At 47.5% G+C, this 23,437-nt stretch overlaps 1 protein-coding gene across 7 annotated transcripts in view; it reads left to right on the top strand.

Annotated features, from left to right (window-relative positions):
* The window catches only part of LOC139576570 (splicing regulator ARVCF-like), a 233,329-nt gene that overhangs the window by 173,284 nt on the left and 36,608 nt on the right, over positions 1-23,437 (top strand). For 6 of the 7 annotated variants that reach the window (XM_071402800.1, XM_071402806.1, XM_071402801.1 and 3 more), the window contains 5 exons: positions 4,607-5,109; positions 11,933-12,116; positions 21,470-21,587; positions 21,829-22,000; positions 23,412-23,429. In XM_071402800.1, the coding sequence (XP_071258901.1) occupies positions 4,607-5,109; positions 11,933-12,116; positions 21,470-21,587; positions 21,829-22,000; positions 23,412-23,429 (995 nt within the window). The remainder of the gene's footprint in view (positions 1-4,606; positions 5,110-11,932; positions 12,117-21,469; positions 21,588-21,828; positions 22,001-23,411; positions 23,430-23,437) is intronic. The other variant, XM_071402804.1, reaches the window with a different exon arrangement.

The following is a 23,437-nucleotide window of genomic DNA, read 5'->3' as shown; positions in this document are numbered from 1 at the left end:
GGACCTCCACATCCGGCATATTCACTTGCAGGGTTATCTGAGATTAGGCACCCGGACAGCTGATGGGTTTGCCCAACCAAATCATTTATTCACAAACTGTCAGACACCGTGTCAGGGAAGCTCATCTGCGTGCTCATCGTCCTCACCAGTGTCTTGACCTGACTGCAGTTGGGCGTCGTAACCAACTTCAGTAGGCAAATGTGTGCTCTTCACGGGTGAATCCTGGTTTCAACTGCACCGGGCAGATGGCAGACGTTGTGTGGGCGAGCGGTTTGCTGATGTCAACGTTGTGAACAGACTGCCCCATGGTGGCAGTGGGGTCATAGCATGGGAAGGTATAAGCATTGAACAACGAACACGATTGCATTTTATCGATGGCAATTTGAATGTGCAGAGATGATGTGATGAGATCCTGAGGCCCTGTGTGTGTGTGTGTGTGTGTGTGTGTGTGTGTGTGTGTGTGTGTGTGTGTGTGTGTGTGTGTGTGTGTGTGTGTGTGTGTGTGTGTGTGTGTGTGTGTGTGTGTGTGTGTGTGTGTGTGTGTGTGTGTGTGTGTGTGTGTGTGTGTGTGTGTGTGTGTGTGTGTGTGTGTGTGAGAGAGATCGCTTTTAGCATGAGCCAGACATCGTTCTCCTGTCTACGTTGAGGTTTCTCATAAGCAGTTGGCTAAGTTCAAGGATGGGGGAACTAAGTTCTCAACAATGTCATGCTTTTTCCCCCGCACTTAATTGAAATAAGGAACAAACACTAGTTGTAAAAACAGATGACATCAAAACAGCCGACGCAATTAGAATAAAATGTTTAAAAATTTGATTTAATTGATTTGTTTTGTCTTGTGAGTCATAAAGAAGTTATTGGTCATTATTCAAAATGAGCTATCTGTTGTTTGTATAGTGAAAAGTCACAGAGCTCATAAGCATGTGGGAATGTTCCTCCAAACACAGAAGGAACATTCTCAGCTGCTAATCCTTTGAGGGTTTGTCTTCTCAGGGAGAAGACCGGAGACCACAGGAATGGAGATTTGATCGTCATAATTGGCTGTCACTCCTACACACTCACTTGCTCTCTCGCTTTCGCGTGCTCTCACACACATTCAAACACACACACACACACACACACACACACACACACACACACACACACACACACACACACACACACACACACACAGAGGACCACGCAGGATATTTAGCAGCTTCATTACCATGAGGAGTGTGGGCTGCTACTGTAATCATCCCGTGAGCATCATGTCTAGCGGCTGTGGTGGCGAGGGCCTTTCCCATCCTGTGAATAACCCGCCCCCTCTATCAACGCAACGCCGGCAATTTAAATGCAAATCCTGACATTCCCATCACTCAGTCCGCAACCCGTTTACCAACCCTGGCATCAGTTCTATTCAAATGAGTTCCATTTCAAACCCAACTGTACACTGATTGTCAGTGTCTGTGAGACCGTTGATGTAGCCGCATGTATCTGATAGTAATGAAGATATAATTTGCCAATACCCCATTCTCTCTTTTTCAAAGGGTATTCACAGCAGTGTTGTTTTTGCTTGTCTTTTCCTTTTAGCATTTGAATGGTCTCGAACTGTAGGTCTGAACGTGTTAAGACCAGACTGGGTGTTCACTAAGGAAGTGTTGGGTGCTGTATATCCTCGACTCACTCGCAGCCATTTCTTTTTCCATGTTATCTATCATGCAGCTGTGAGGTAGCCTGGTTAAATGAGACTGAATGCTGCTCTGAATGGTGAGCACTGGGTTCAGACTGGTTGAACTAGGTTAACTGAGATGCCCTCGGGCCAAAACCTCAGAGTAGCAGGCGGACTAGCTGGCCCAGTTTGGCCTTAATGACTGGGGCTTAATCGGCTCTGAGCCCTCCTATCCTTCATTACCGGACAAGGTTTGTGGTGCTTCACGTTCAAGTCCACTTTCACCCCTTCCTGTTAGAATGGTTCTTAGAATGGTTCCCGTGCACGTTCCCTAGACTTGAAGGAACCATTCTAAAACAGGAGGGGGTGATACTATGCTGTACCATTTGGATGTAATGTCCTCAGGCAGCTGTGTGTGGAGCTTAAAATGCCACCCTTCAAGGTTGTAACAACAAAGTCATTTTTGAGACTGGAGCTGGAGACACCTGTTTCAGGAGATGTTTGATCACGGCTAGCCTTGCAGTTTGGCCACGATACCTAAACCTAACCTCGTACCACAAGACCAAAACCGTGTAAATGTAAATGTGTTGACGCCTTAGAAACTTAGCCTAGCCACGGCATGCGGTATCTTTCAGCTTAGCTTCTGTTTGTGGTTCACCTTTCAGTGCAGCTGCTTGCCTATCCAGACCCAGACTCTGGCCTTGTCTTTGCTATAGCAGTGGTGGTTGGTTTGTTTTGTCTTTTGATACCAGCCGAACCCTAGCCTTCTGAATATATAAGGATTCAGTGTGAAGTTACATTGCTGCTCGGGTCTGAGCTTTTTCTCCCAGTTTGTGTTGATTTCACTGGCAGTAAAATATATAAAGTGATGCTATAAAACATGATATATGTTGTTTATGTAAACCCGTAGAGTAATGCACCCGCAAACAGACAGCGATATCCTGATGAGATTCTCCCCCCTCGCAACGTGTGGCAGGGAGACATTTTTATGCACATAATTAACATAAAACTCATTAAAATTAAGGCACGTAGTGGTTGTCTCTAACCGCTAGCACTCAGTTAGGGATGTCGCCCGTTTTGTTGCACCGTATATCAAAGTTGCTCAAAACAGACCGGCCAGTTGTGTATGATGAACTAGCCTTTCTCTCTCGCTCTCGGTGGTAGGGAGGAGGGGAGGCTACAGGCGGTGGCGCATGGTGTGCGACATTAATTAGATTCCCCACTCTCACTTCCTTTCTCTGCCTCCTCCTTTGTTCCCATGAAAAGACACCAGAGGAGAGAACAGAGCTAGTACAAGACAAAGTAGTGTAGTTCCTACCCCCAAAATAAATGGAAACCCCCTTGGGATAGTCCAACTATGGTTACTTTGTGACCATGCTTATTTTCCTCTCGGAGGAGAATGAAGTGCATCTCTTATCTTACACGATGACCAAACCTGCTCCGTGCATCCGCCATCGTGCGCATGTTGAGTTTGTCTTCCACGCCAGACACGTTTAGGACACGCAGGTTGAAATATCAAAACGCACTCTGTACCAACTATACTGAACAAAAATAGAAGCGCACCATGTAAAATGTTGGTTTCATTAGCTGAAATCAAATATCCTCCTTACCCACAAGGGCATATGCTCTTAAAAACCAATGAGGAGATGGGTGAGGCGGGACTTGCAATGTCTAAAATGGAACCGGCCTACGCGCCACCAGTTTTGGATGAAATTATTGAATAACATGCATGTGTCCATTTTTATTTTGCATTGCTCGCGCAACACAGGCGATGTGGTCACACCCTTACGTGTGTGGAACAAGTCATCTTAGGATGTCTCTGTTTGTAAAAGCCCCATGAATACCTTTGGACAACAACAAGTTATCATGTTAAACCCCCTCAGTATCTAGACACAGTTTGCTTCAGAAGCCTAATGATCTGTCAGTCAGGAGATCTCCTTGTACTCCCTCCACAACCCTAACAGGGGAAAGGAAAAGGATGCGGCTGCTTGTGGAACAGAGAAATGGAATACGCCAGGCTAATGCAAAAGGCCCAGTCCCAGGAAGGCAGCCAGACCAGGCCAAGCAGGGCATTAAGCATAGTCTTTGGTGCTGCTGTGACCAGAAGGAGCCGGCCTCTGGGCCCTGAGGCAGTGTTGGAGCAGAGGCCTGCCTGTGGGCATGGTGGAGCTTTGCTGCTGCCTCTCCTGGGGGCCACACCACACCAGCCCCTCTGTGAGGGAGCCCAGAAAAAGTTCAGAGTTTCTTTTTCAATTTCTGCCTGGACTTTGTTGTAAGAGTCCCTTTTGCTCTTGGCTCTACAGGGCTCCATCTCAAATCTTTCTTACTCTTTCTCTCTCGATCTCTTTCTTCCTCTGCCCCTATTCTCCTTTGCTTTGTCTCTACTCTCCCCCTCCCTCTCTCCTCCTCTCTTTCTCTCTGTGCAAACCCCAGCACCCCCATTATTAGCAAAAGAGAACATGGCTCCGAGACGATACAGATGATTAATAAGTGGCGCCTGTTTCTTATCGACGGAAGCTGTTTTTTCGGGCCTCACCGGCTGGGAGGCCCTCTGACGGCGTTAATAACAGAGCAGCCTTGTCTCTCCCCGTCTCTGTCCTCTTATCTCTCGCCCCTGTCTTTTCACCTCTCCTTCACCCCTTCCTCTATCTCCTTTTTCCCTCCATTCAATCCTTCCTACCTCACTTGGCCTTTCTCAACTCTTATTCCCCCCCTCTCTTTCTCGTTTCTTGTAATCCCTCTTATACAAATTCCACTAAATGCTCCCTCTGTCTGTTGTAGTAGTAGCAGTGTTAAGCTCACTGTCATAGACAGTGAATTGTAAACCATTGTCCTTGTACAGAACACATCCAACCACAAATCCACACAGCAAGATGTAAAAATCCTTCAAACAATGTTACATGATCTTTCCTCAAACGTACAAACTTCTCCCTCCCTCTCTCTCTCTTTCTCTCCCAGGGGGTACGAGGACCCCATCGAGGCAGAGCTGGTTGACGAGCGACACCCCTACATCCATGGCATGTACGCGGCCCCCCTGGCCCAGCCCGAGAGGGGGAGCATGGCCAGCCTGGACCGCCTGGCTGGCCGCCGCTCGCCCTCCATAGACAGCATCCGCAAGGACCCGCGCTGGCGTGACCCCGACCTGCAAGAGGTCATCGCCATGCTGGGCCACCCTATCGACCCGGTCAAGTCCAACGCCGCCGCCTACCTGCAGCACCTGTGCTACGAGAACGACAAGATCAAGAAGGATGTGCGCCAGCTGAAGGGGATCCCTGTGCTGGCAGGGTTGCTGGACCACCCCAAGGCTGAGGTCCACCGCAAGGCCTGTGGAGCCCTGAGGAACATCTCCTACGGCAAGGACCACGACAACAAGGTGGCCATCAAGAACTGCGATGGTATCCCAGGCCTCATCCGCCTGCTGAGGAAGACCAACGACATGGAGGTCCGTGAGCTCATCACAGGTGAGGAATCCCAGTGTACCCTCATGGGAAGAATGGCTGCCCCCCCTGTCCAGAATTAATCCAGTCACTAACCAAAACTAGCTGCAGCTCATCATCTGTAAATAGTACAGTAAATATTAGGCATACTAGCATTTTGTTTGTAACGTACAAATGTTTTATGTCCTCTGACTTAAAAATATACAAAAATATAAACGCAACATGTAAAGCATTGGTCCCAAGGTTCATGAGCTGAAATAAAAGATCCCAGAAATGTTCCATATGCAAAAAAATGTATTTCTCTAATATTTTGGCCACAAATTTGTTTACGGCCCTTTTAGTGAGCATGTGTCCTTTGCCAAGATAATCCATCCACCTGACAGGTGAGGCATATCAAGAAGCTGATTAGACTGCATAATCATTACACAGATGCACCTTGTGCTGCGGACAATAAAAGGCCACTTTAATATATGCAGTTTTGTCACACAGCAAGCCACAGATGTCTGAAGTTTTGAGGGAGAGTGCAATTGGGTTTCTGGCTGAAGGAATGTCCACCAGAGCTGTTGACAGATAATGTTATGTTAATTTATCTACCATAAGCCGCCTCCAACATTGTTTTAGAGAATTCGGCAGCATGTCCAACCAGCCTCACAATCGCAGACTCAGGACCTCAACATCCGGCTTCTTCACCTGCAGGATCTTCTGAGACCAGACACCCGGACAGCTGATGAAACTGTGGGTTTGCACAACCAAATTTCTCTGCCCAAATTATCAGAAACCGTCACGGGGAAGCTCATCTGCGTGCGCGGCGTCCTCACCAGTGTCTTGACCTGACTTAAGTCGGCAAATGCTCACCGTCGATGGCCACTGACACGCTGGAGAAGTGTGCTCTTCACGGATTAATCCTGGTTTCAACTGTACCGGGCAGATGCAAACAGCGTGTATGGCATTCTGTGGGCTAGCGGTTTGCTGATGTCAACGTTGTGAACAGAGTGTCCCATGGTGGCTGTGGGGTTATGGTATGGACGGGCACAAGCTATGGACAACAAACACAATTGCATTTTATCGATGATAATTTTAATGCACAGAGATACCGTGACAAGATCATGAGGCTCATTGTCGTGCCAGTCATCCGCTGCCATCACGTTTCAGCATGATACTGAGCGGCCCCATGACGCAAAGATCTGTACACAATTCCCTCCATGGCCTGCATACTCACCAGACATGTCACCCATTGAGCATGTTTGGGATGCTCTGGATTGACGCATATGACAGCGCATTCCAGGTCCTGCCAATATCCAGCAACTTTTCACAGCCATTGAAGAGGAGTGGAACAACAGGCCACAATCAACAGCCTGATCAACTCTATGTGAAGGAGATGAACCACCGCCAGTTCAGTTTTTTTGCAGGGAAAGGTTGACGTTGAACTAACAATTGTTTTATAGGCACACAGGAAGTGGTCTTTATAATGTATTTATTTTTCCCTAGGTGTTTCTTCCTCCTGGATAGGATAGGCCTATGGCTATTTTTGCCCTCTAGCAAAGACGGTGCTGATAAACCAGAATATCGTAAAGTGTCTCATATTTTCCATTCATAGATTGTTTTGAAGATAGATTTGTAGGCAAACAGCTGCTAAACAGGTGTTCATTCCACTTGTTCTCTACTTCCATAAAAAATGCATGGAGATGCCAGGCGAGCTGACAAAATAAAAATCTGTCGTTCTGCCCCTGAACAAGGCAATTAACCCACTGTTCCTGGGCCGTCATTGAATATAAGAATTTGGTCTTAACTGACTTGCCTAGTTAAATAAAGGTTAAATAAAAAGAAATAGTCTGGCGGCGTTAGTATTAGTGCGTCAGCATACCTCTCCAGAGAAAAAGCTGTTGTGACGTGGTCCAGGTAGGTAGGGCCTAGGGAGTGAATGGGGAGAGGAGGGCAACATGGCATCCCCAAAGCCACATGGAAGGACCAACCAGTGACTGCTTTATAAAGGATTCAGCTGCAGTCCTCCTGCTTCCCAACTCGGCATTTAATGGAAATATAAACTCACCACCACCATCCATTCCAGTTCTGGATTTATTCTATATAAGCCCCCTGTGTGGTCGGATGAGGAGAGAGGAGAGCGTAAGGGCTCAGGCGGAGACTTGGAGTGGCACTTGAGTTCACTTTGTGGCCCAGGAAATGGTACTGCTCTTTTTGAAGTTGGTGAGGAAAGAAACGTGTTTGTGTGTGTCGGCCGCTGCTGCCTGGCCCAGGGTTGCTTACACAGTTCGGGGTCTGACACACACACACACACACACACACACACACACACACACACACACACACACACACACACACACACACTTCTGTGGATTGGTGCTGCTCGTGGCCTGGCCACCCTACTGCGATCTAGGCAGGGGCCAGCTGTTCGTCTGCTACCAGCACACAAACACACACTCTCTAGACAAATCCATACACACACTCTCTAGACACATCCATACACACGCTCTCTAGACACGTCCATACACGCGCTCTCTAGACACGTCCATACACGCGCTCTCTAGACACGTCCCTACACGCGCTCTCTAGACACGTCCCTACACGCGCTCTCTAGACACGTCCCTACACGCGCTCTCTAGACACGTCCCTACACGCGCTCTCTAGACACGTCCCTACACGCGCTCCTACATGCAGGCATATGAGCAGACACGTGGCCCCCTGCCTGTCACCAGCTATTCTACTTATTTACATGACCTAGCTCCTCCTGTAACGGCCCTTCTTCATCCCCTCTACTACCAACCACCCATCACACACACACACACACACACACACACACACACACACACACACACACACACACACACACACACACACAGTTCCATAACTCCCCTCCCAGCTGCCGTGGCTGCCGTCTCCACTCTCCTGGACTCTGTCCTCTCTACTCAGCAATTAGCCTGTGACGCATGTGACAGCAGTAGGAGAGCTACAGCCCAGCCCCGCTGCATGGCTAATATGTATGTTAGTCCGAAATCACCCCTCTCTCTCACTTTCGCTCGCTCGCTCGCTATTGAATGGCAGGAGGGAGGGAGAGGTGTAATGGGCAGCTCTAAGTGAATGGGCCTGTTAGAGCAGCATGTCGGCAGTAGCCAGCACCCAGGAAATTGAATTAGCCGCCCAGGGCCCTGGGAGGGAGGAAAGTACTGGTCCACCTCCCATTTTCCCTGGCCTGCCTCGGCTTGGCTTTCATTACCATCCATTACCTTGGGATTTGATTACAGAGGTTGAGGGAGGCCAGGCCAGGGAGGCTTCAGGTTCTTAAGGGGAAACAGGGAAAGAGTGAAGAAACTGAATACTTTAGAATTGGCACTGTGTTGGAGGTACAGGCCCACATGAAGTGATGTGAAAGAGCGGGAGTCGGTGCCCCAAGACTTATGTAACATCCTCTTCAAAGAGGTTTCAGATGTTTTGGGAAGATTGAAGCCTCCGCTGACCTGCCTTCAGGGGAAGCTTGTTGCACAATTGGGGTGCCAGGACAGACATTAGCTTTGATTGGGCTGAGCGGGAGCTTCCCTCCGGTAGGGGTGGGAGGTCCAAGAGACCAGAGGTGGGCGGAACGGAGTGCTCGGGTTGGGATGTAGGGTTTGGGCATAGCCTGAAGGTAAGGAGGGGCAGTTTCCCTTGCTCCTCCGTCGGCAAGCACCAGGGTCTTGATGACGATGCGAGCTTCGATTGGAATCCAGCGGCGTGTGCGGAGGAGCGGAGTGACGTGGGAGAATTTAGGAAGGTTCAACGCCGGGCGGGCTGCTTCATTCTGGGGTTTGATGGCACAAGCGGGGAGCCTACCCAACAGAATTGCTGTCGTCTAGACGGCAGATGACATGTGCCTGGATTAGGACCTGCTCCACTTTCTGTGTGAGAGGAAACGTCGTACTCTACAGATGTTGTAGAGCATGAACCTGCAGGAGCGAGCCACTGCTTTGATGTTTGCAGAGAACGACAGGGTGTTGTCCGTAGTCATGCCAAGTTTCTTTGAACTCTGGGAGGGCGACGCCGCAGAGTTGTCAACTGTGATGGCGAGGTCTTGGAGCGGGCAGGCCTTCCCCAGAGGAAGAGGAGCTCCGTTTTGTCTAGCTTCTGTGGGCGGACATCCAAGCTGAGATGTCTGCCAGGCACGCAGAGATGTGTGTCGCCACCTGGATGTCAGAAGGTGGAAGGAAAAGATCAGTGGAGTGTCATCTGCATAGCAATGATTGGAGAGACCATGTGAGGATATGACAGAGCCGAGTTAAAGAAAAAAAAGAGTGAGAGCACGTGGTGCAGACACCGATCATCTCCACGCCACCTGGTAAGGAGCAACATGCCAGGTAGGATGCAGAGCCTGAGACGTCTAACTAAAACAAATTTGAAAAACGTTGATATCATGGAGTCCTTGCATCTGTAGATCTATAAATTTGAGTGGTTACATTTCTCCAGCCCCATCTCTAAATATTGGCAGCCATTGTCTTACTATATTACAGTAGTTGAGGTCTCCTGCTTGCTGATTGGTCACAAATTGTCCACACTATACAGTAGCAGTAGATTGCATTGTAATCCCTGTCTGGACTATCAAAGATGGTGGATTGTACCGTTAGTGTACAAAACATTAAGAAGACTGTCCTAATATTTTTTTCCTGCCTCAGAACAGCGTCAATTCATCGGGGCATGGACTCTACAAGGTGTCAAGCGTTCCACAGGGATGCTGGCCCATGTTGACTCCAATGCTTTCCACAGTTGTGTCGAGTTGGCTGGATTCTTGATACACATGGGGAACTGTTGAGTTTGGAAAACCCGGCGGTGTTGCAGTTCTTGACACAAAACTACCATACCCCGTTCGAAGGCACTTAAATCGTTCGTCTTGCCCAATCACCCTCTGAATGCCACACATACACAATCCATGTCTCAATTGTCTCAAGGCTTAAAAATCCTTCTTTAACCTGTCTCCTCCCCTTCATCTACACTGATTTGCAGTGGATTTAACAAGTGACATCAATAAGGGATCATAACTTTCACCAGGTCAGTCTGTCATGGAAAGAGCATGTTAATGTTATGTACACTCAGTGTATGTTGGCTATGGGTGGCTGCTGCTGGCTGCTTGTTGAGCATTACTTAATGTCAACTCATTTGTCACCAATTGTCCATATTCTAGCAATTGATTTCGCTGTTTCTGCTAATGTTGACTATACCAGTGATGTCTGTAGACTACCGTTGGCTGCTTGTTGACTTCTTGTTCACCGCCTGTTTACTGCTGGTTGTCGGAGCCAATGGAGTGACGCTAATGGTCCAGTGTTGGAGATGGTCAACTCAGCAGTCCCCCAGGGCAGCAGCGCAGTCCCCCAGGGCAGCAGCGCAGTCCCCCAGGGCAGCAGCGCAGTCCCCCAGGGCAGCAGCGCAGTCCCCCTGGGCAGCAGCGCAGTCCCCCTGGGCAGCAGCGCAGTCCCCCTGGGCAGCAGCGCAGTCCCCCTGGGCAGCAGCGCAGTCCCCCTGGGCAGCAGCGCAGTCCCCCAGGGCAGCAGCGCAGTCCCCCAGGGCAGCAGCGCAGTCCCCCAGGGCAGCAGCGCAGTCCCCCAGGGCAGCAGCGCAGTCCCCCTGGGCAGCAGCGCAGTCCCCCAGGGCAGCAGCTCCTTCTCAGAGTACCAGTCGGTCGCCATCCGTCTCCTCTCCTTTTGCCACGGCTGCCACCACATCTCCTGTTGTTCATGCCCGAATGCCACAATAACACGCCAATGAAACGAGTCAAACGAACTTCTAGCAATACGACATGGCTGTTCTCTTAACGCCACATAGAGAGCTCAGTTCTGCCTCTCTGGTAAGCTATGGTCCATGTTACCAGAGTGCTAAGGCCTTCACTGACTAATGGCCTTGCAGAGTGGAGGCCATGTTCAGCTGTAAGTACAGATGTACTTATTGTTGTCGGAGGGAGGTAATGGTTTTCTCAAATCCTAAATTAACCACACGAGCGAGACTGAAGGTATTTTTAGATTTGGGCCATCAAAGGTTTTTATAGTGTGCAGTCAGCATGATATGACGGCGAAAATATTGACCAGGCAGAAACCGTGTATAAGTCTGTGTATAAGATTTAGCTAAACTCTTTAGCTCCTGGCTGTTATTCTTCTACCTAAGAAATCAATACTTTCTGAAATAAGATTAAACACTTTATCTTGTTACCATTCCTCCCTCACTGGGCCTTGTCTGGGGGTGGGGTAGAGGGGAGCTACAGTTCATAAAAACAAAGACGGGACTCTGCGTGTGTAGGGCACTGTATGTGGACTTTGAAGTCGATTCTGTAGTATTTAGTTTTCCGTAAACCGGAGGTCTTGCCCTGGTACATCCATTTATGTGAAATCCCTCGTGATTCTATCTCTATTGCAGCTGTTGCCAGGCTCCATGCCGGCTCTAAACCTGTTCTCACCCTGTGTGTGTGTGTGTGTGTGTGTGTGTGTGTGTGTGTGTGTGTGTGTGTGTGTGTGTGTGTGTGTGTGTGTGTGTGTGTGTGTGTGTGTGTGTGTGTGTGTGTGTGTGTGTGTGTGTGTGTGTGTGTGTGTGTCCCTCGCCTCCCATTCCTCCCTCTCTCTGAGATTACAGGATTCACAGGCTCAGTGATTGAATTATGCTCAGTGTGAGACACAGCTATCTCTCTCCTCACTGTGAGAGAAACTAAGACTTTGCTCTCGCTGTGTGTTTTACATGTTACTGGTAAATGGTTTCATTTTGCTTGAACGACGGTTCCCTCAGACGTGAAAGGAATCGGCGAATGACAGTTTTTCCTTTCTCCATCTATTTCTCTCCCTCTGCTCCTCTCCCGATCCCCCTCCCTCCCTCGCCCTAGGGACCCTGTGGAACCTGTCTTCCTATGAGCCTCTGAAGATGGTGATTATAAACCACGGGCTTCAGACTATGACCAACGAGGTCATCATCCCCCACTCAGGCTGGGAGCACGAGCCCAACGAGGATTCCAAGCCCCGTGACGCAGAGTGGACCACCGTCTTCAAGAACACCTCTGGTTGTCTGAGGTAATAGCTTGCGTGAGGCCTGCTACCCACGCTCCTCTTAAAGCTACTTCCTGCCATAGGAAAAAGTGAAGCAGATCAAAAGATGGTTAATATGACCCAGCAGCAGGGCCCATGGTACAATGCATATGGACCTGCCAGGCCACCACTCGCTCTCCAGCACTTCAACCACAGAGGCTATTCTCTGAATGAGAGAGGGAGCTGAAAGACCTTTTCAACCAGCGTATCTGATATTGAAAGGATAGCGATCGATGGTCTCTGCTGCTGTGACTATTAGCAGTGCTATTAACAGACCCCTGTACAGGCAGAACCAGAGACCTTAGAGGTCATCCGAGCAACCTGATGCTTGATTAGTACTTCCGTGGCCACAAGGGCTTACCGCAACAGTTACAACTCCCGTAACGACATTAGCCCTTTTAAATACGCATCCCCTTCTCCCTGATCCTAAAGGTTGTGAGGGGATGGAGGGGGGGGGGTTGGGTCGAATGGGACTAGATTAAATTAGTGTGTAGATTTATACCAATCAGGTGACAGGTTGGTGAGGAAGCCTTGTTTTCCTCGCTCACTTGATTCACAGCATCTTCTAGTAGATGGCAACATTCTCCTCAATGTGTTGCAGCTGTGGATTATTGCCCCCATAGGGTATGGCTTGAGCTTTCTCTCATGATCCAACTGTGAGTTCATCTGGAGAAAGTAGTTGGCTAGTCCAGTCTCTAGCAACTGTCACTCAAGACTTCTGCCCCTCTCTATACTGACTGACCTTGGTCGACCTTGTAGGGAAAGTGTTCAAAGAGGAAGCCAGAGGCTGAGCCTGGGGGGGTGTAGTATAGCCACAGATAATGACTTCTGTCTACTGCTGTGTGTCTCCCCCCCACCCCCCGACACACACACACACACACACACACACACTGGAGATAAGTCTATAGGAAGTCTGGATGTCTGAGTTAAGCCAAAGGTCCACCAGGAGATAGTGGTTCTAATAAAGATGTAGTAGCTTCAATGTCTTTGTATTGGCCGTTTGCATATTGGCTGTGACTCTCTACTAGTGTCCATTTTGCCAGTTTGACTTTGTCTTTGAAGCGTGTGAGGTTAATGTCAGACAATGTTGGAGACTAGATAGTAGTTCTTTCTCCTGACGTGACTTGGACCTTGTGTTATGGCAGTACGTCACCCTGCAGAAACACAACAGATATGCGTGCGTTGTCCTCTGTCCCAGCTATATGCTGCCTGCATCCCGCCCAGCCCCAGCCAGTCCGACCCACAGTCCCTAATCCACTGCAGCTCAGCAGTCACTGCGGTCTGTTGATCAGGATCCAACCAATCCCACCACCCTCCAACACCCCACCAACCCCCTGCTGTTTTGGTCTAATGTAACACATTCCAGATGAACGTTCTTGTGTTTGGCTTGTTTGGTACTCTCTCTCGCCATCTCTTTCTCTCCCTTCTCTCGCTCTCTCACACGCGCACACACTCTCTTGATATCAGGATGTATTTTTATTTTGCTTGGTGACCTGGGTAAGGAAGTAGACGGAGGCTGAGGGTTTGATCCGGCTGGCTGTCCTTAGATTACACCACTCCCTCCCTAGAGAAGCTGCTGCCTCCTCCTGCCCCATTTCACTTTAATCAATGTAATCAAGTTTGCCTCATCTGGCCAGAAGCACATTACCGTGGCTCCATCTCTAATGGTACCCTGTTCCCCAAAGGACCCAAAGGACTCTGGTCAAAAGGTAGTGCACTATATAGGAATAGGGTGCCATTTGCGACAGAGCCTATGTCAGTGGTTCTGACAGGGGGAGGGGTATTGTATAGTAGTAGAGGTGACTGCTGCTGAGTTAGAGGTCCGATATAGCTGGATGTGGATGCCCTCTGGTGAAGTTGGCAGCTGATTGCTCCTCCCCATGGGTATGTCTGTGTGTATGTGTGCGTCTCTGTGTGCGTGTGTGAGTTCACTGTGTGTCTCACCCATCCCACAGGGTCATACAGGGCACCTTGTACTAGCCACGTATTACATCTCTCTATCTCTCTCTCTCCCCCTCTCTCTAGTTACCTGCTGCTGAGTGTGTCTCCATGGCGACGTAAACCAACAACACACTCTGTTTGCTGGCCAGAAGCAGATTTGAGATCTGCTGATGTATGGGAGATTGAGTTTACTCATGCCTTGACAGAGCAGCACGTTTTCTGTATCAGTCACTATAATCGCTTTTTGGCATTGTTTCCTTCTGAAAGGATTTTTATTAATTTATTTTATTTAACCTTTATTTAACTAGGCAAGTCAGTTAAGAACAAATTCTTATTTACAATGACGGCCTACCCCGGCCAAACCCGGACAACGCTGGGCCAATTGTGCGCCGCCCTATGGGACTCCCAATCCCGGCCGGTTGTGATACAGCCTGGAATCGAACCAGGTTCTGTAGTGACGCCTCTAGCACTGATATGCAGTGCCTTAGATCGCTGTGCCACTCGTGAGCCCTCAAAGGATGAGCGTGTCCATACTCCTACACTGTCAAATAAGGTTGTGTGTGTGTGTGAGAGAAAGTCCTTTAAGCTGTGTCCTTTCTACCAGGCCTAGCATTGACCTTGTGACAACGGACATGGTGGGGTCTTCATCAGTGAGGCGGTCTCATTCTAACCCTCTCCCAGAGGACAGCCTATTGTCCTTTTATGGCCACATGTCACAATGACTGACCTCTCAGCCTAGCTAGTTGATATACATCCACACAATAGACACAGACACACACGCCCTCCGTCACATCCGCAGATTGACATTGAAACACACAGATTGACACCCACAATAGATGTACTTTCCTAGAAAAAGGGAAAATCAAACACCTGCCAATACACCTGCCAATAAAAAAACACCCTTCCCGCTTTGTATGTCTACCCAAGCACACACACACACACACACCTGCCTGTCAAATCAATCCCTGTTGGATGCTCCTTGGTGGCCTTTATGGGTTGAAGTGATTCCTCTGTAGCAAAAGAGGGATGTGAGGTTTTAATTCTATTAATTTATTTAGAATTTTATTTGTCACATGCACCAAATACAACGGGTATAGACTTTACCGTGAAATGCTTACTTACGAGAATTTTACCAACAATGCAGAGTTAAAAAGTAAGACATTTAGCTTGTACAAGGAGCTACGGTACCGAGTCAACCTAGCAATACAAAACTGTGTGTATGGAAAGTATATGACTAGAAAACGTGTGTACAGCAGTAGTTATATAGGATGAGTCATGACTAGAATACAGTATATACATATAAAATGAGTAAAACTGTATGTAACAATTATTAAAGTGACCAGTGTTCAATGACTCTATGTACATAGGGCAAAGCAGCCTAAGGTTCAGGGCAGGGTACGATACCGGCTAAGGGTGACTTTGTAACAGTCTGATGTCCTGGAGATGCAAGCTGTTTATCAGTCTCTCGGTCCCAGCTTTGATGTCCCAGTACTGTCGTCTCCTCTAGATGGTAGCGGGGCGAACAGGCCGTGGCTCGGGTGGCTGAAGTCCTTGACAAGCTTCTTGGACTTCCTGTGACACCGGGTGATGTAGATGTCGTGGATGGCAGACAGTGTGCCCCCGATGATATGTTGGGCTGACCGCACCACCCTCTGGAGAGCCCTGTGGTGGCGAATGGTGCAATCTATCCACGGTTTTTGGTTCGGATAACTTGTAATTGTCACAGTGGGAACAGCATCCTCTATGCACTTCCTGACGAACCCTGTCACCGAGTCTGTGTATATTTCTCAGAGGTGACCCGGGAACATTTCCCAGTCCGCGTGATCAAAACAATCTTAAAACTTCTTATGGCTGCAATCCCGTTAGCGGGATGACATGACAACAGCCAGTGAAAGTGCAGGGCGCCAAATTCAAACAACAGAAATCTCATAATTAAAATTCCTCAAACATGTATCTTATACCATTTTAAAGGTAATCTTGTTGTTAATCCCACCAAAGTGTCCAATTTCAAATAGGCTTTACAGCGAAAGCACCACAAACGATTGTTAGATCACCGCAAATTCACAGACAAACACAGTCATTTTTCCAGCCAAAGACAGGAGTCACAAAAAGCAGAAATAGAGATAAAATGAATCACTAACCTTTGATGATCTTCATCAGATGACACTCATAGGACTTCATGTTACACAATACATATATGTTTTGTTCCATAAAGTTCATATTTGTATCCAAAAACCTCAGTTTACATTGGCGCCATGTTCAGAAATGCCTCCAAAATACCCGGAGAAATTGCAGAGCCACGTCAAATAACATAAATACTCATCATACACTTTGATGAAAGATACATGTTTTACATAGAATTAAAGATACACTTGTTCTTAATGCAACCGCTGTGTCAGATTTCAAAAAGCTTTACGGCAAAAGCACAATATTCAATAATCTGAGAACAGCGTTCAGCCACAAAAGGAAGCCATACAGTTACCAAATTGTGCAGTCAACAAAACTCATAAAAAGCATTATAAATCTTCACTTACCTTTGCTGATCTTCGTCGGAATGCACTCCCAGGACTCCCACTTCCACAAGAAATGTTTGTTTTGTTCGGTAATGTCCATCATTTATGTCCAAATAGCTATTTTTGTTAGCGTGTTTGGTAAACAAATCCAAAGTCAGGAAGCGCATTCACTAAAAGCAGACGAAATTTCAAAAAGTTCCGTAACAGTCAGTAGAAACATGTCAAACGATGTATTGAATCAATCTTTAGAATGTTTTTAACATAAATCTTCAGTAACGTTCCAACCGGAGAATTACATTGACTTCAGATGTGCGATGGAACAGAGCTCCCTCATGTGAACTCGCATGGTCACCTCATGGCAGACCTGACTAATTCCTGTCTCCTTCGGCCCCACTTCACAGTAGAGGCATCAGACAAGGTTCTACAGACTGTTGACATCTAGTGGAAGCCGTAGGAAGTGCAAACTCATCCATATCCCACTGTGTATTCAATAGGGTCTTGGTTGAAAATCAACCAACCTCAGAATTCCCACTTCCTGTTTGGATTTTTTCTCTGTTTTTTGCCTGCCATATGAGTTCTGTTATACTCACAGACATCATTCAAACAGTTTTAGAAACTTCAGAGTGTTTTCTATCCAATACTAATATGCATATATTAGCAACTGGGACTGAGGAACAGGCAGTTTACTATGGGCACCTCTGGGCACCTTTCATCCAAGCTACTCAAATACTGCTCTGTAGCCATAAGAAGTTAATGTATAAATTCCGATTGGTCAGACCAAGGTTGAATAGGCAGAACCGGGTTACTGGGATTTCCCGCCCAAACTCTCACCGTTTTCCCGGGAAAGTAACTGTGAGATTATTTCTATGAACAGCATGACGTAAAATGGAACTGTTACATTTGATGCCATTTCTAAATCTGTCTTCTCTACGGGCCACGGCCTAAACTCTCTGCTATCTGCATGATCAATCATCAACTCTCAGGGTGACAACGGACAGCGCATCGCATTATGGAGCGCAGTTCACAATGCATGTATCATCTCATCATACTAACTTTTTTTCTTGTGAAAGGTAGGAAGGACTACATTTTCTGCAGCATAGCCCAGGGTACAGTAATATAAGGACTGACTGTGTGTCTAACTTACACATCTACAACTGGTTTTCGGGGGTCACCTTATTTTTTTTATCTTCAAGTTATTTTGTTAAAATTCCAGATGCAAAGTTTTAAAACAGCTTATCACTCGAATATCATTGATTTAAATCAGTGTGCATGCCGTCTTTCTCTCCGTCAATTTCGAAATAGATAAGCCTAATCCTGTTCAAGATTGAAATACAGTATATGTACACGGAGTGTACAAAACATTCGGAACACCTTCCTAATATTGAGTTGCTCCCCCTTTTGCCCTCAGAACAGCCTCAATTTGTCGGGGCATGGACTCTACAAGGTGTCAAAAGCATTCTAGAGCGATGCTGGCCCATGTAGACCCTTATGCTTTCCACAGTTGTGTTAAGTTGGCTGAATGTCTCTTGGGTGGTGGAACATTCTTGATACACACTGTTGAGCCTGGAAAACCCAGCAGCATTGCAATTCTTGACACTCAAACCGGTGCGCCTGGCACCTACTACCATACCCTGTTCAAAGGCACTTAAATCTTTTGTCTTGCCCGTTCACCCTCTGAATGGCACACATATATGATCCATGGTGCGATTGTCTCAAGGATTAAAACTCATTCTTTAACCGGTCTACTCCCCTTCTACACTGATTTGAAGTGGATTTAACAAGTGATAGCAATAAGGGATCATAGCTTTAACCTGGTCAGTCGTCATGGAAAGAGCAGGTGTTTCTAATATTTTGTATAGTAAGTGTAGTTGTCCTAGCCTACCCTTTTTCAGGTCATAAATTCAAGGCAGTGTTAGCCTTAGATTTAGCTAATGAATGACAAGGTTTATTTAAGCTTCTAACATACAGCCTGTCTATTGCGCAATAGGCTCCTGCTCTCCGCTGGCTTCTATTCTTATAAAGCTCCTTTGTTTTGTTGAGTGAGAGGTTATTTTCCTGGATCCACTCTCCCAGGGCCCTCACCTCCACCCTGTAGACTCTTGTCATTGTTGGTAATCAGGCCTACTACTGCAAACTTGATGATTTGAGTTGGAGGCGTGCGTGGCCACGCAGTCATGGGTGAACAGGGAGTACAGGAGGGGGCTAAGCAGGCACCCTTGTGGGGCCCCTGTGTTGAGGATCAGCGAAGTGGAGGTGTTGTTTCCTACCTTCACCACCTGGGGGCGGCCCGTCAGGAAGTCGGAAGACCTATTTGCACAGGGCGGGGTTCAGACCGAGTGCCCCGAGCTTAATGATGAGCTTGGAGGGTGCTATTTTGTGGAATGCTGAGCTGTAGTCAATAAACAGCATTCTTACATAGGTATTCTTCTTGTTCAGATAGGTTAACATGCTTAAAATGTCTTACTCACGTCGGCCACGGAGAAGGAGTGCCCACAGTCCTTGGTAGCGAGCCGCGTCGCTGGCACTGTGTTATCCTGAAAGTGGGTAAAGATGGTGTTCAGCTTGTCCGGATGCAAAACGTCGGTGTCCGCGACGTGGCTGGTTTTCCCTTTGTAATCCATGATTGTCTGTAGACCCTGCCACATACATATAGTGTCTGACCCATTGGATTGCGACTCCACTTTGTCTATGTACTGTACAAACGTTTTGCCTGTTTGATTGCCTTAAGGAGGGAATAACTACACTGTTTGTATTCAACCATATTCCCCGTCACCTTGCCATGGTTAAATGCAGTGGTTCGCTCTTTCAGTTTTGCACGAAGCTGCCATCTATCCACGGTTTCTCGTTTGGGTAGGTTTTAATAGTCAAAGTGGGTACAAAATCTCCTATACACTTCCTGATGAACCGTATTCGTCAATGTTATTCTCAGTCCCAGTCCGCGTGATCAAAACAATCCTGAAGCATGGATTCTGATTGGTCAGACCAGCGTTGAATAGACCTTAGCACGAGTACTTCCTGTTTGAGTTCCTGCCTATAGGGAGGGAGGAGCAAAATGGAGTCGATCAGATTTGCCGAAGGGAGGGCAGGGGAGGGCTTTGTTGGCATTTTGAAAAGTTGAGTAGCAGCGGTCCAATGTTTTACTAGTGCGAGTACTACAGTCAATGTGTTGGTAGAACTTCAGTAGCGTTTTCCTCATTTGCTTTGTTAAAATCACCAGCTGCAATAAATGCGGCCTCAGGATATGTGTATTCCAGTTTGCATAAAGTCCAGTGTAGTTCTTTGGGAGCCGTTGTGGTATCGGCTTGAGCGGGATTATACACGGCTGTGACTATAACCAAAGATAATTTTATTGGTCGGCATTTGATTGAGGTATTCTAGGTCAGATGAACAAAAGGACTTGAGTTCCTGTATGTTATCACAATCGCACCATGGGTAGTTAATCATGAAACATACACCCCCGCCTTTCTTCTTCCCGGAGAGTTCTTTATTCCTGTCTGCGTGATGTACTGAGATCCCAGCTGGCTGTATGGACGGGGACAGTATATCCCTAGAGAGCCATGTTACTGTGAAACAGAGTATGTTACAATCCCTGATGTCTCTCTGGAAGTAGATCCTCGCCCTGAGCTAGTCTTCTTTGTTATCCAGAGACTGAACATTAGCAATTAATATACTCGGAAGCGGTGGCTGGTGTGCACGCCTCCTGAGTCGGACTAGAAGTCCACTCCTAATACCTCTTCTCCGCCGGCGGTGTTTTGGAACAGCCTTTGGAATAAGTTAAATTGCTCTAGGTGGTACAAACAAAGGATCCAATTTGGGCAAGTTGCATTCCTGGTCGTAATGCTGGTGAGTTACCGCCGCTCTGATATACAAAAGTTATGTCTGGCTGTATGTAATAACACAAAACATTTTCTGTGCTAATAATGTAAGAAATTCCACAAAGTTGCTTAGGAGCTAGAAGCAGAGCTGCCATATCTGTCGGCGCCATTTTACTTGAAGCTCTTGACCCGTTCCACTACAGTCCCGTCGATGTTTTATGACTTGGGAATAGAGTCCCGTATGGTCTGCGGTGTCTGCCTCTCTGTACCATTGATTAGTTTTAATTAGCCCAAAGTGTATAATAGCCCAGGCTTTACCTGAGATGAATGGAGTCTGACTGACTCCCCCCTGTGTGTGTAGGTGTGTGAAAGAGCGGCTGTGTGTATGCGCATTTCTGTTTGCAAGTGTCTGCACATTTAAGTGTGTGTGTGTGTCACTCTGGCTGTCCCCCTCAACCCCTTCGCAGCGGTGACAGGCATCCTCCTCCAGGACTAGCTGGGTGGATTGGTAATGGGATTATATGGCCCAGAAAGAAAACCCTCTTAATTTAAGTCCCCAGCGAGCCTAGCAGCTCCTGCTCTCTCGCTCCACAACTAAAGTCTCTGTAAAGACATGCGCGGAGGCACTTGGCAGGCCTTTGCAGCCGGTTATTTACTACACAGGTCTGTTAGGGAGTGCGGAATGGTAGATTGCATGCCTGTCTACGGTACCATCTTTGGCGGGAAGTTGCCACTTTTCATGTCCTGTGCTCGACTGTTTGGAATGATTATTTCCCTGTCTGCTTAGCTGTTACACTGCTGCTTCACTGTAGTCAGATTCAGGTGTTTACTTTTATCTCTTGAAGTCAGCTGTGTCTGATCTTAATCTCTGCAGCTTCTAGAGCATGGGCAATGGGCAATGCTATCTCTGTGCACGGGAGATTGGAGCCCTCTGTCTCTGAAATATATTCAACCACTCATGGAGGAAATTGGAAGTGAAATGAAAAGCGATTCTAAATGCTGTTTATTAACACAGCCTACGGATGTCTTTTTTTTCTGCTTCTGACCAGCGTGTGTCTGTGTTCCACAGGAACGTGAGTTCGGACGGGGCCGAGGCGAGGCGCAGGCTGAGGGAGTGCGAGGGGCTGGTGGACGCTCTGCTCCACGCCCTGCAGTCAGCTGTGGGGAAGAAAGACATGGACAACAAGGTGAGCCGCCAGCTCCACACACCTCCCCATATGCATCATTCTACCTGTATATTATTATAACAGTATTTTGTGTAGTCGTTGGAGACATTTGATACCACGAATGCTGATTTGTATTCTGTTTTGCTTGTCTCCAGTGGGTCTCTATCTAGTTTGGAAGCGAGTAAACAGTCCCTTTCATATCATATTCTGAGAACAATCTGTGCAGGTTGAGCTGACAACTCTCTGTCCCCGCCTCCTCCAGTCTGTGGAGAACTGTGTGTGTATCATGAGGAACCTGTCCTACCACGTTCACAAGGAGATCCCAGGGGCTGAGAAGTTCACAGACCCATCAGTGCTGCAGGCCCCGGGCTCTGTGGGCCCTCAGAGGAAGAAGAAGGACGACGCAGGCTGCTTCGGAGGGAAGAAGGCCAAAGGTGAAAGGCAGGGACGACACAGAGGGAGACTAGACTGGAGAGACATGGGCCCAGTCCCAAAACTAGCCTCTTCCGTGCACTGCCAGTGTTTGATGTTCTGTAGGAACTACCGATTAACACACAGAGAGAAAAAAAGAGGACAGAAACCCATTATACTATACTCAAAATGGGCCCTGTCAGTTTGAATAGGTTACTGTATGTATCCAGGCCTATGCTAACAGTATTTCAGCTCTTTAGAGCTCTATTTACCTCGTACCCTTCAGCCCAGAGCTATTTCCCCCTAGCAGACAGTTATTTAGTAAAGGCTACCCTCTGGTTCTAGACAGAGATGTAATTAGTGTAGACTACCTCTCGATCACTGACTAATGGCTGAACAACAAGTAGAGGTCCCTCTCCCACAACAAATAATGACAGCAATGAATCACTTAGTCAATGAGGTGAGACCCAATCTCACTGACCCCTCACAGTCCGGAGGGGGATGCTACTGATTTAGAGGCCAAGAAGCACTGGGTCGTGTGTCTAGAAATGTGTGTGTGTGTTTACAGATTGAATATTATAGATGGCAATCGCAGGCGAATTAGCCAGTCTGCTGCTATTGTACACAGCAGTTAATGTGGTGTGTTTAGTCTTCACAGGCCCTGGAGGTGTACTTTGAAGGAAAGATGGCCTACATTAAAAATGCTCAACATGCCCGTCCAAAAACAGTGTGAGTGCGGGAAGGGGAGTCAGATCTTTCAAGAGAGTCGTTTAGACAACACGGTCTCTCCCAGCAATTTGTTACCTGAGTTAAATTGTCTAAATTACCCCCCCGAATCCTGACACTTACCATTACACCCATTATCATGAACAGACGCTTCAGGCCCAGCGTTTTTACCCAATGCAAAATGTTTGCTTTTTACATTTGTCTTTTTGTTTTTGATTCCTATATTCCTGTGCTGTTGTGTGTGTGTGGCTGGCTGGCTTAGTGCCTTGAGTGGCAGTGACTGTCCCTCTCTCCTTATGTGTGCTGCTGCAGTGTGATCATACACACACTTTCTCTAATGAGCCGAGTACACTGACACCACAGCCTCTTAACTCTGTCCCAGGAGAGTCACCTATGGAGTGCTAATGGGTTTTATTCTCCACTTGTCACCGTTCTGCCCTAAATACTTGTTTCTTACCTTCTATTCTCCCACTCTCTCTTGCCGTCTCTTTCTTTCTCCCTCCCTTGTGTTCTCTCTTTCTCTGTCTCTCAGCTTTCCCACTCTCTTTTCCCCTTTTCCCTCTGAACTTTATAGCCCCAAGTTGACTTTAAACTGAACTTGTTTTTATTATGTCACCTCTAATCCACACAACCTATTTTTTCATTTACTCTTCTCTTCTCCCTGCTTGTGTTTTTTGGCATTGCTGCTGCTTCCTTGGCTAACTATAGAGGAGTGGTTTAATCAAGGTGAGTGT

The sequence above is a fragment of the Salvelinus alpinus genome, chromosome 5, assembly GCF_045679555.1.
Source record: "Salvelinus alpinus chromosome 5, SLU_Salpinus.1, whole genome shotgun sequence".
Lineage (NCBI taxonomy): Eukaryota > Metazoa > Chordata > Actinopteri > Salmoniformes > Salmonidae > Salvelinus > Salvelinus alpinus.
This window is presented reverse-complemented; position numbering and strand designations above follow the sequence as displayed.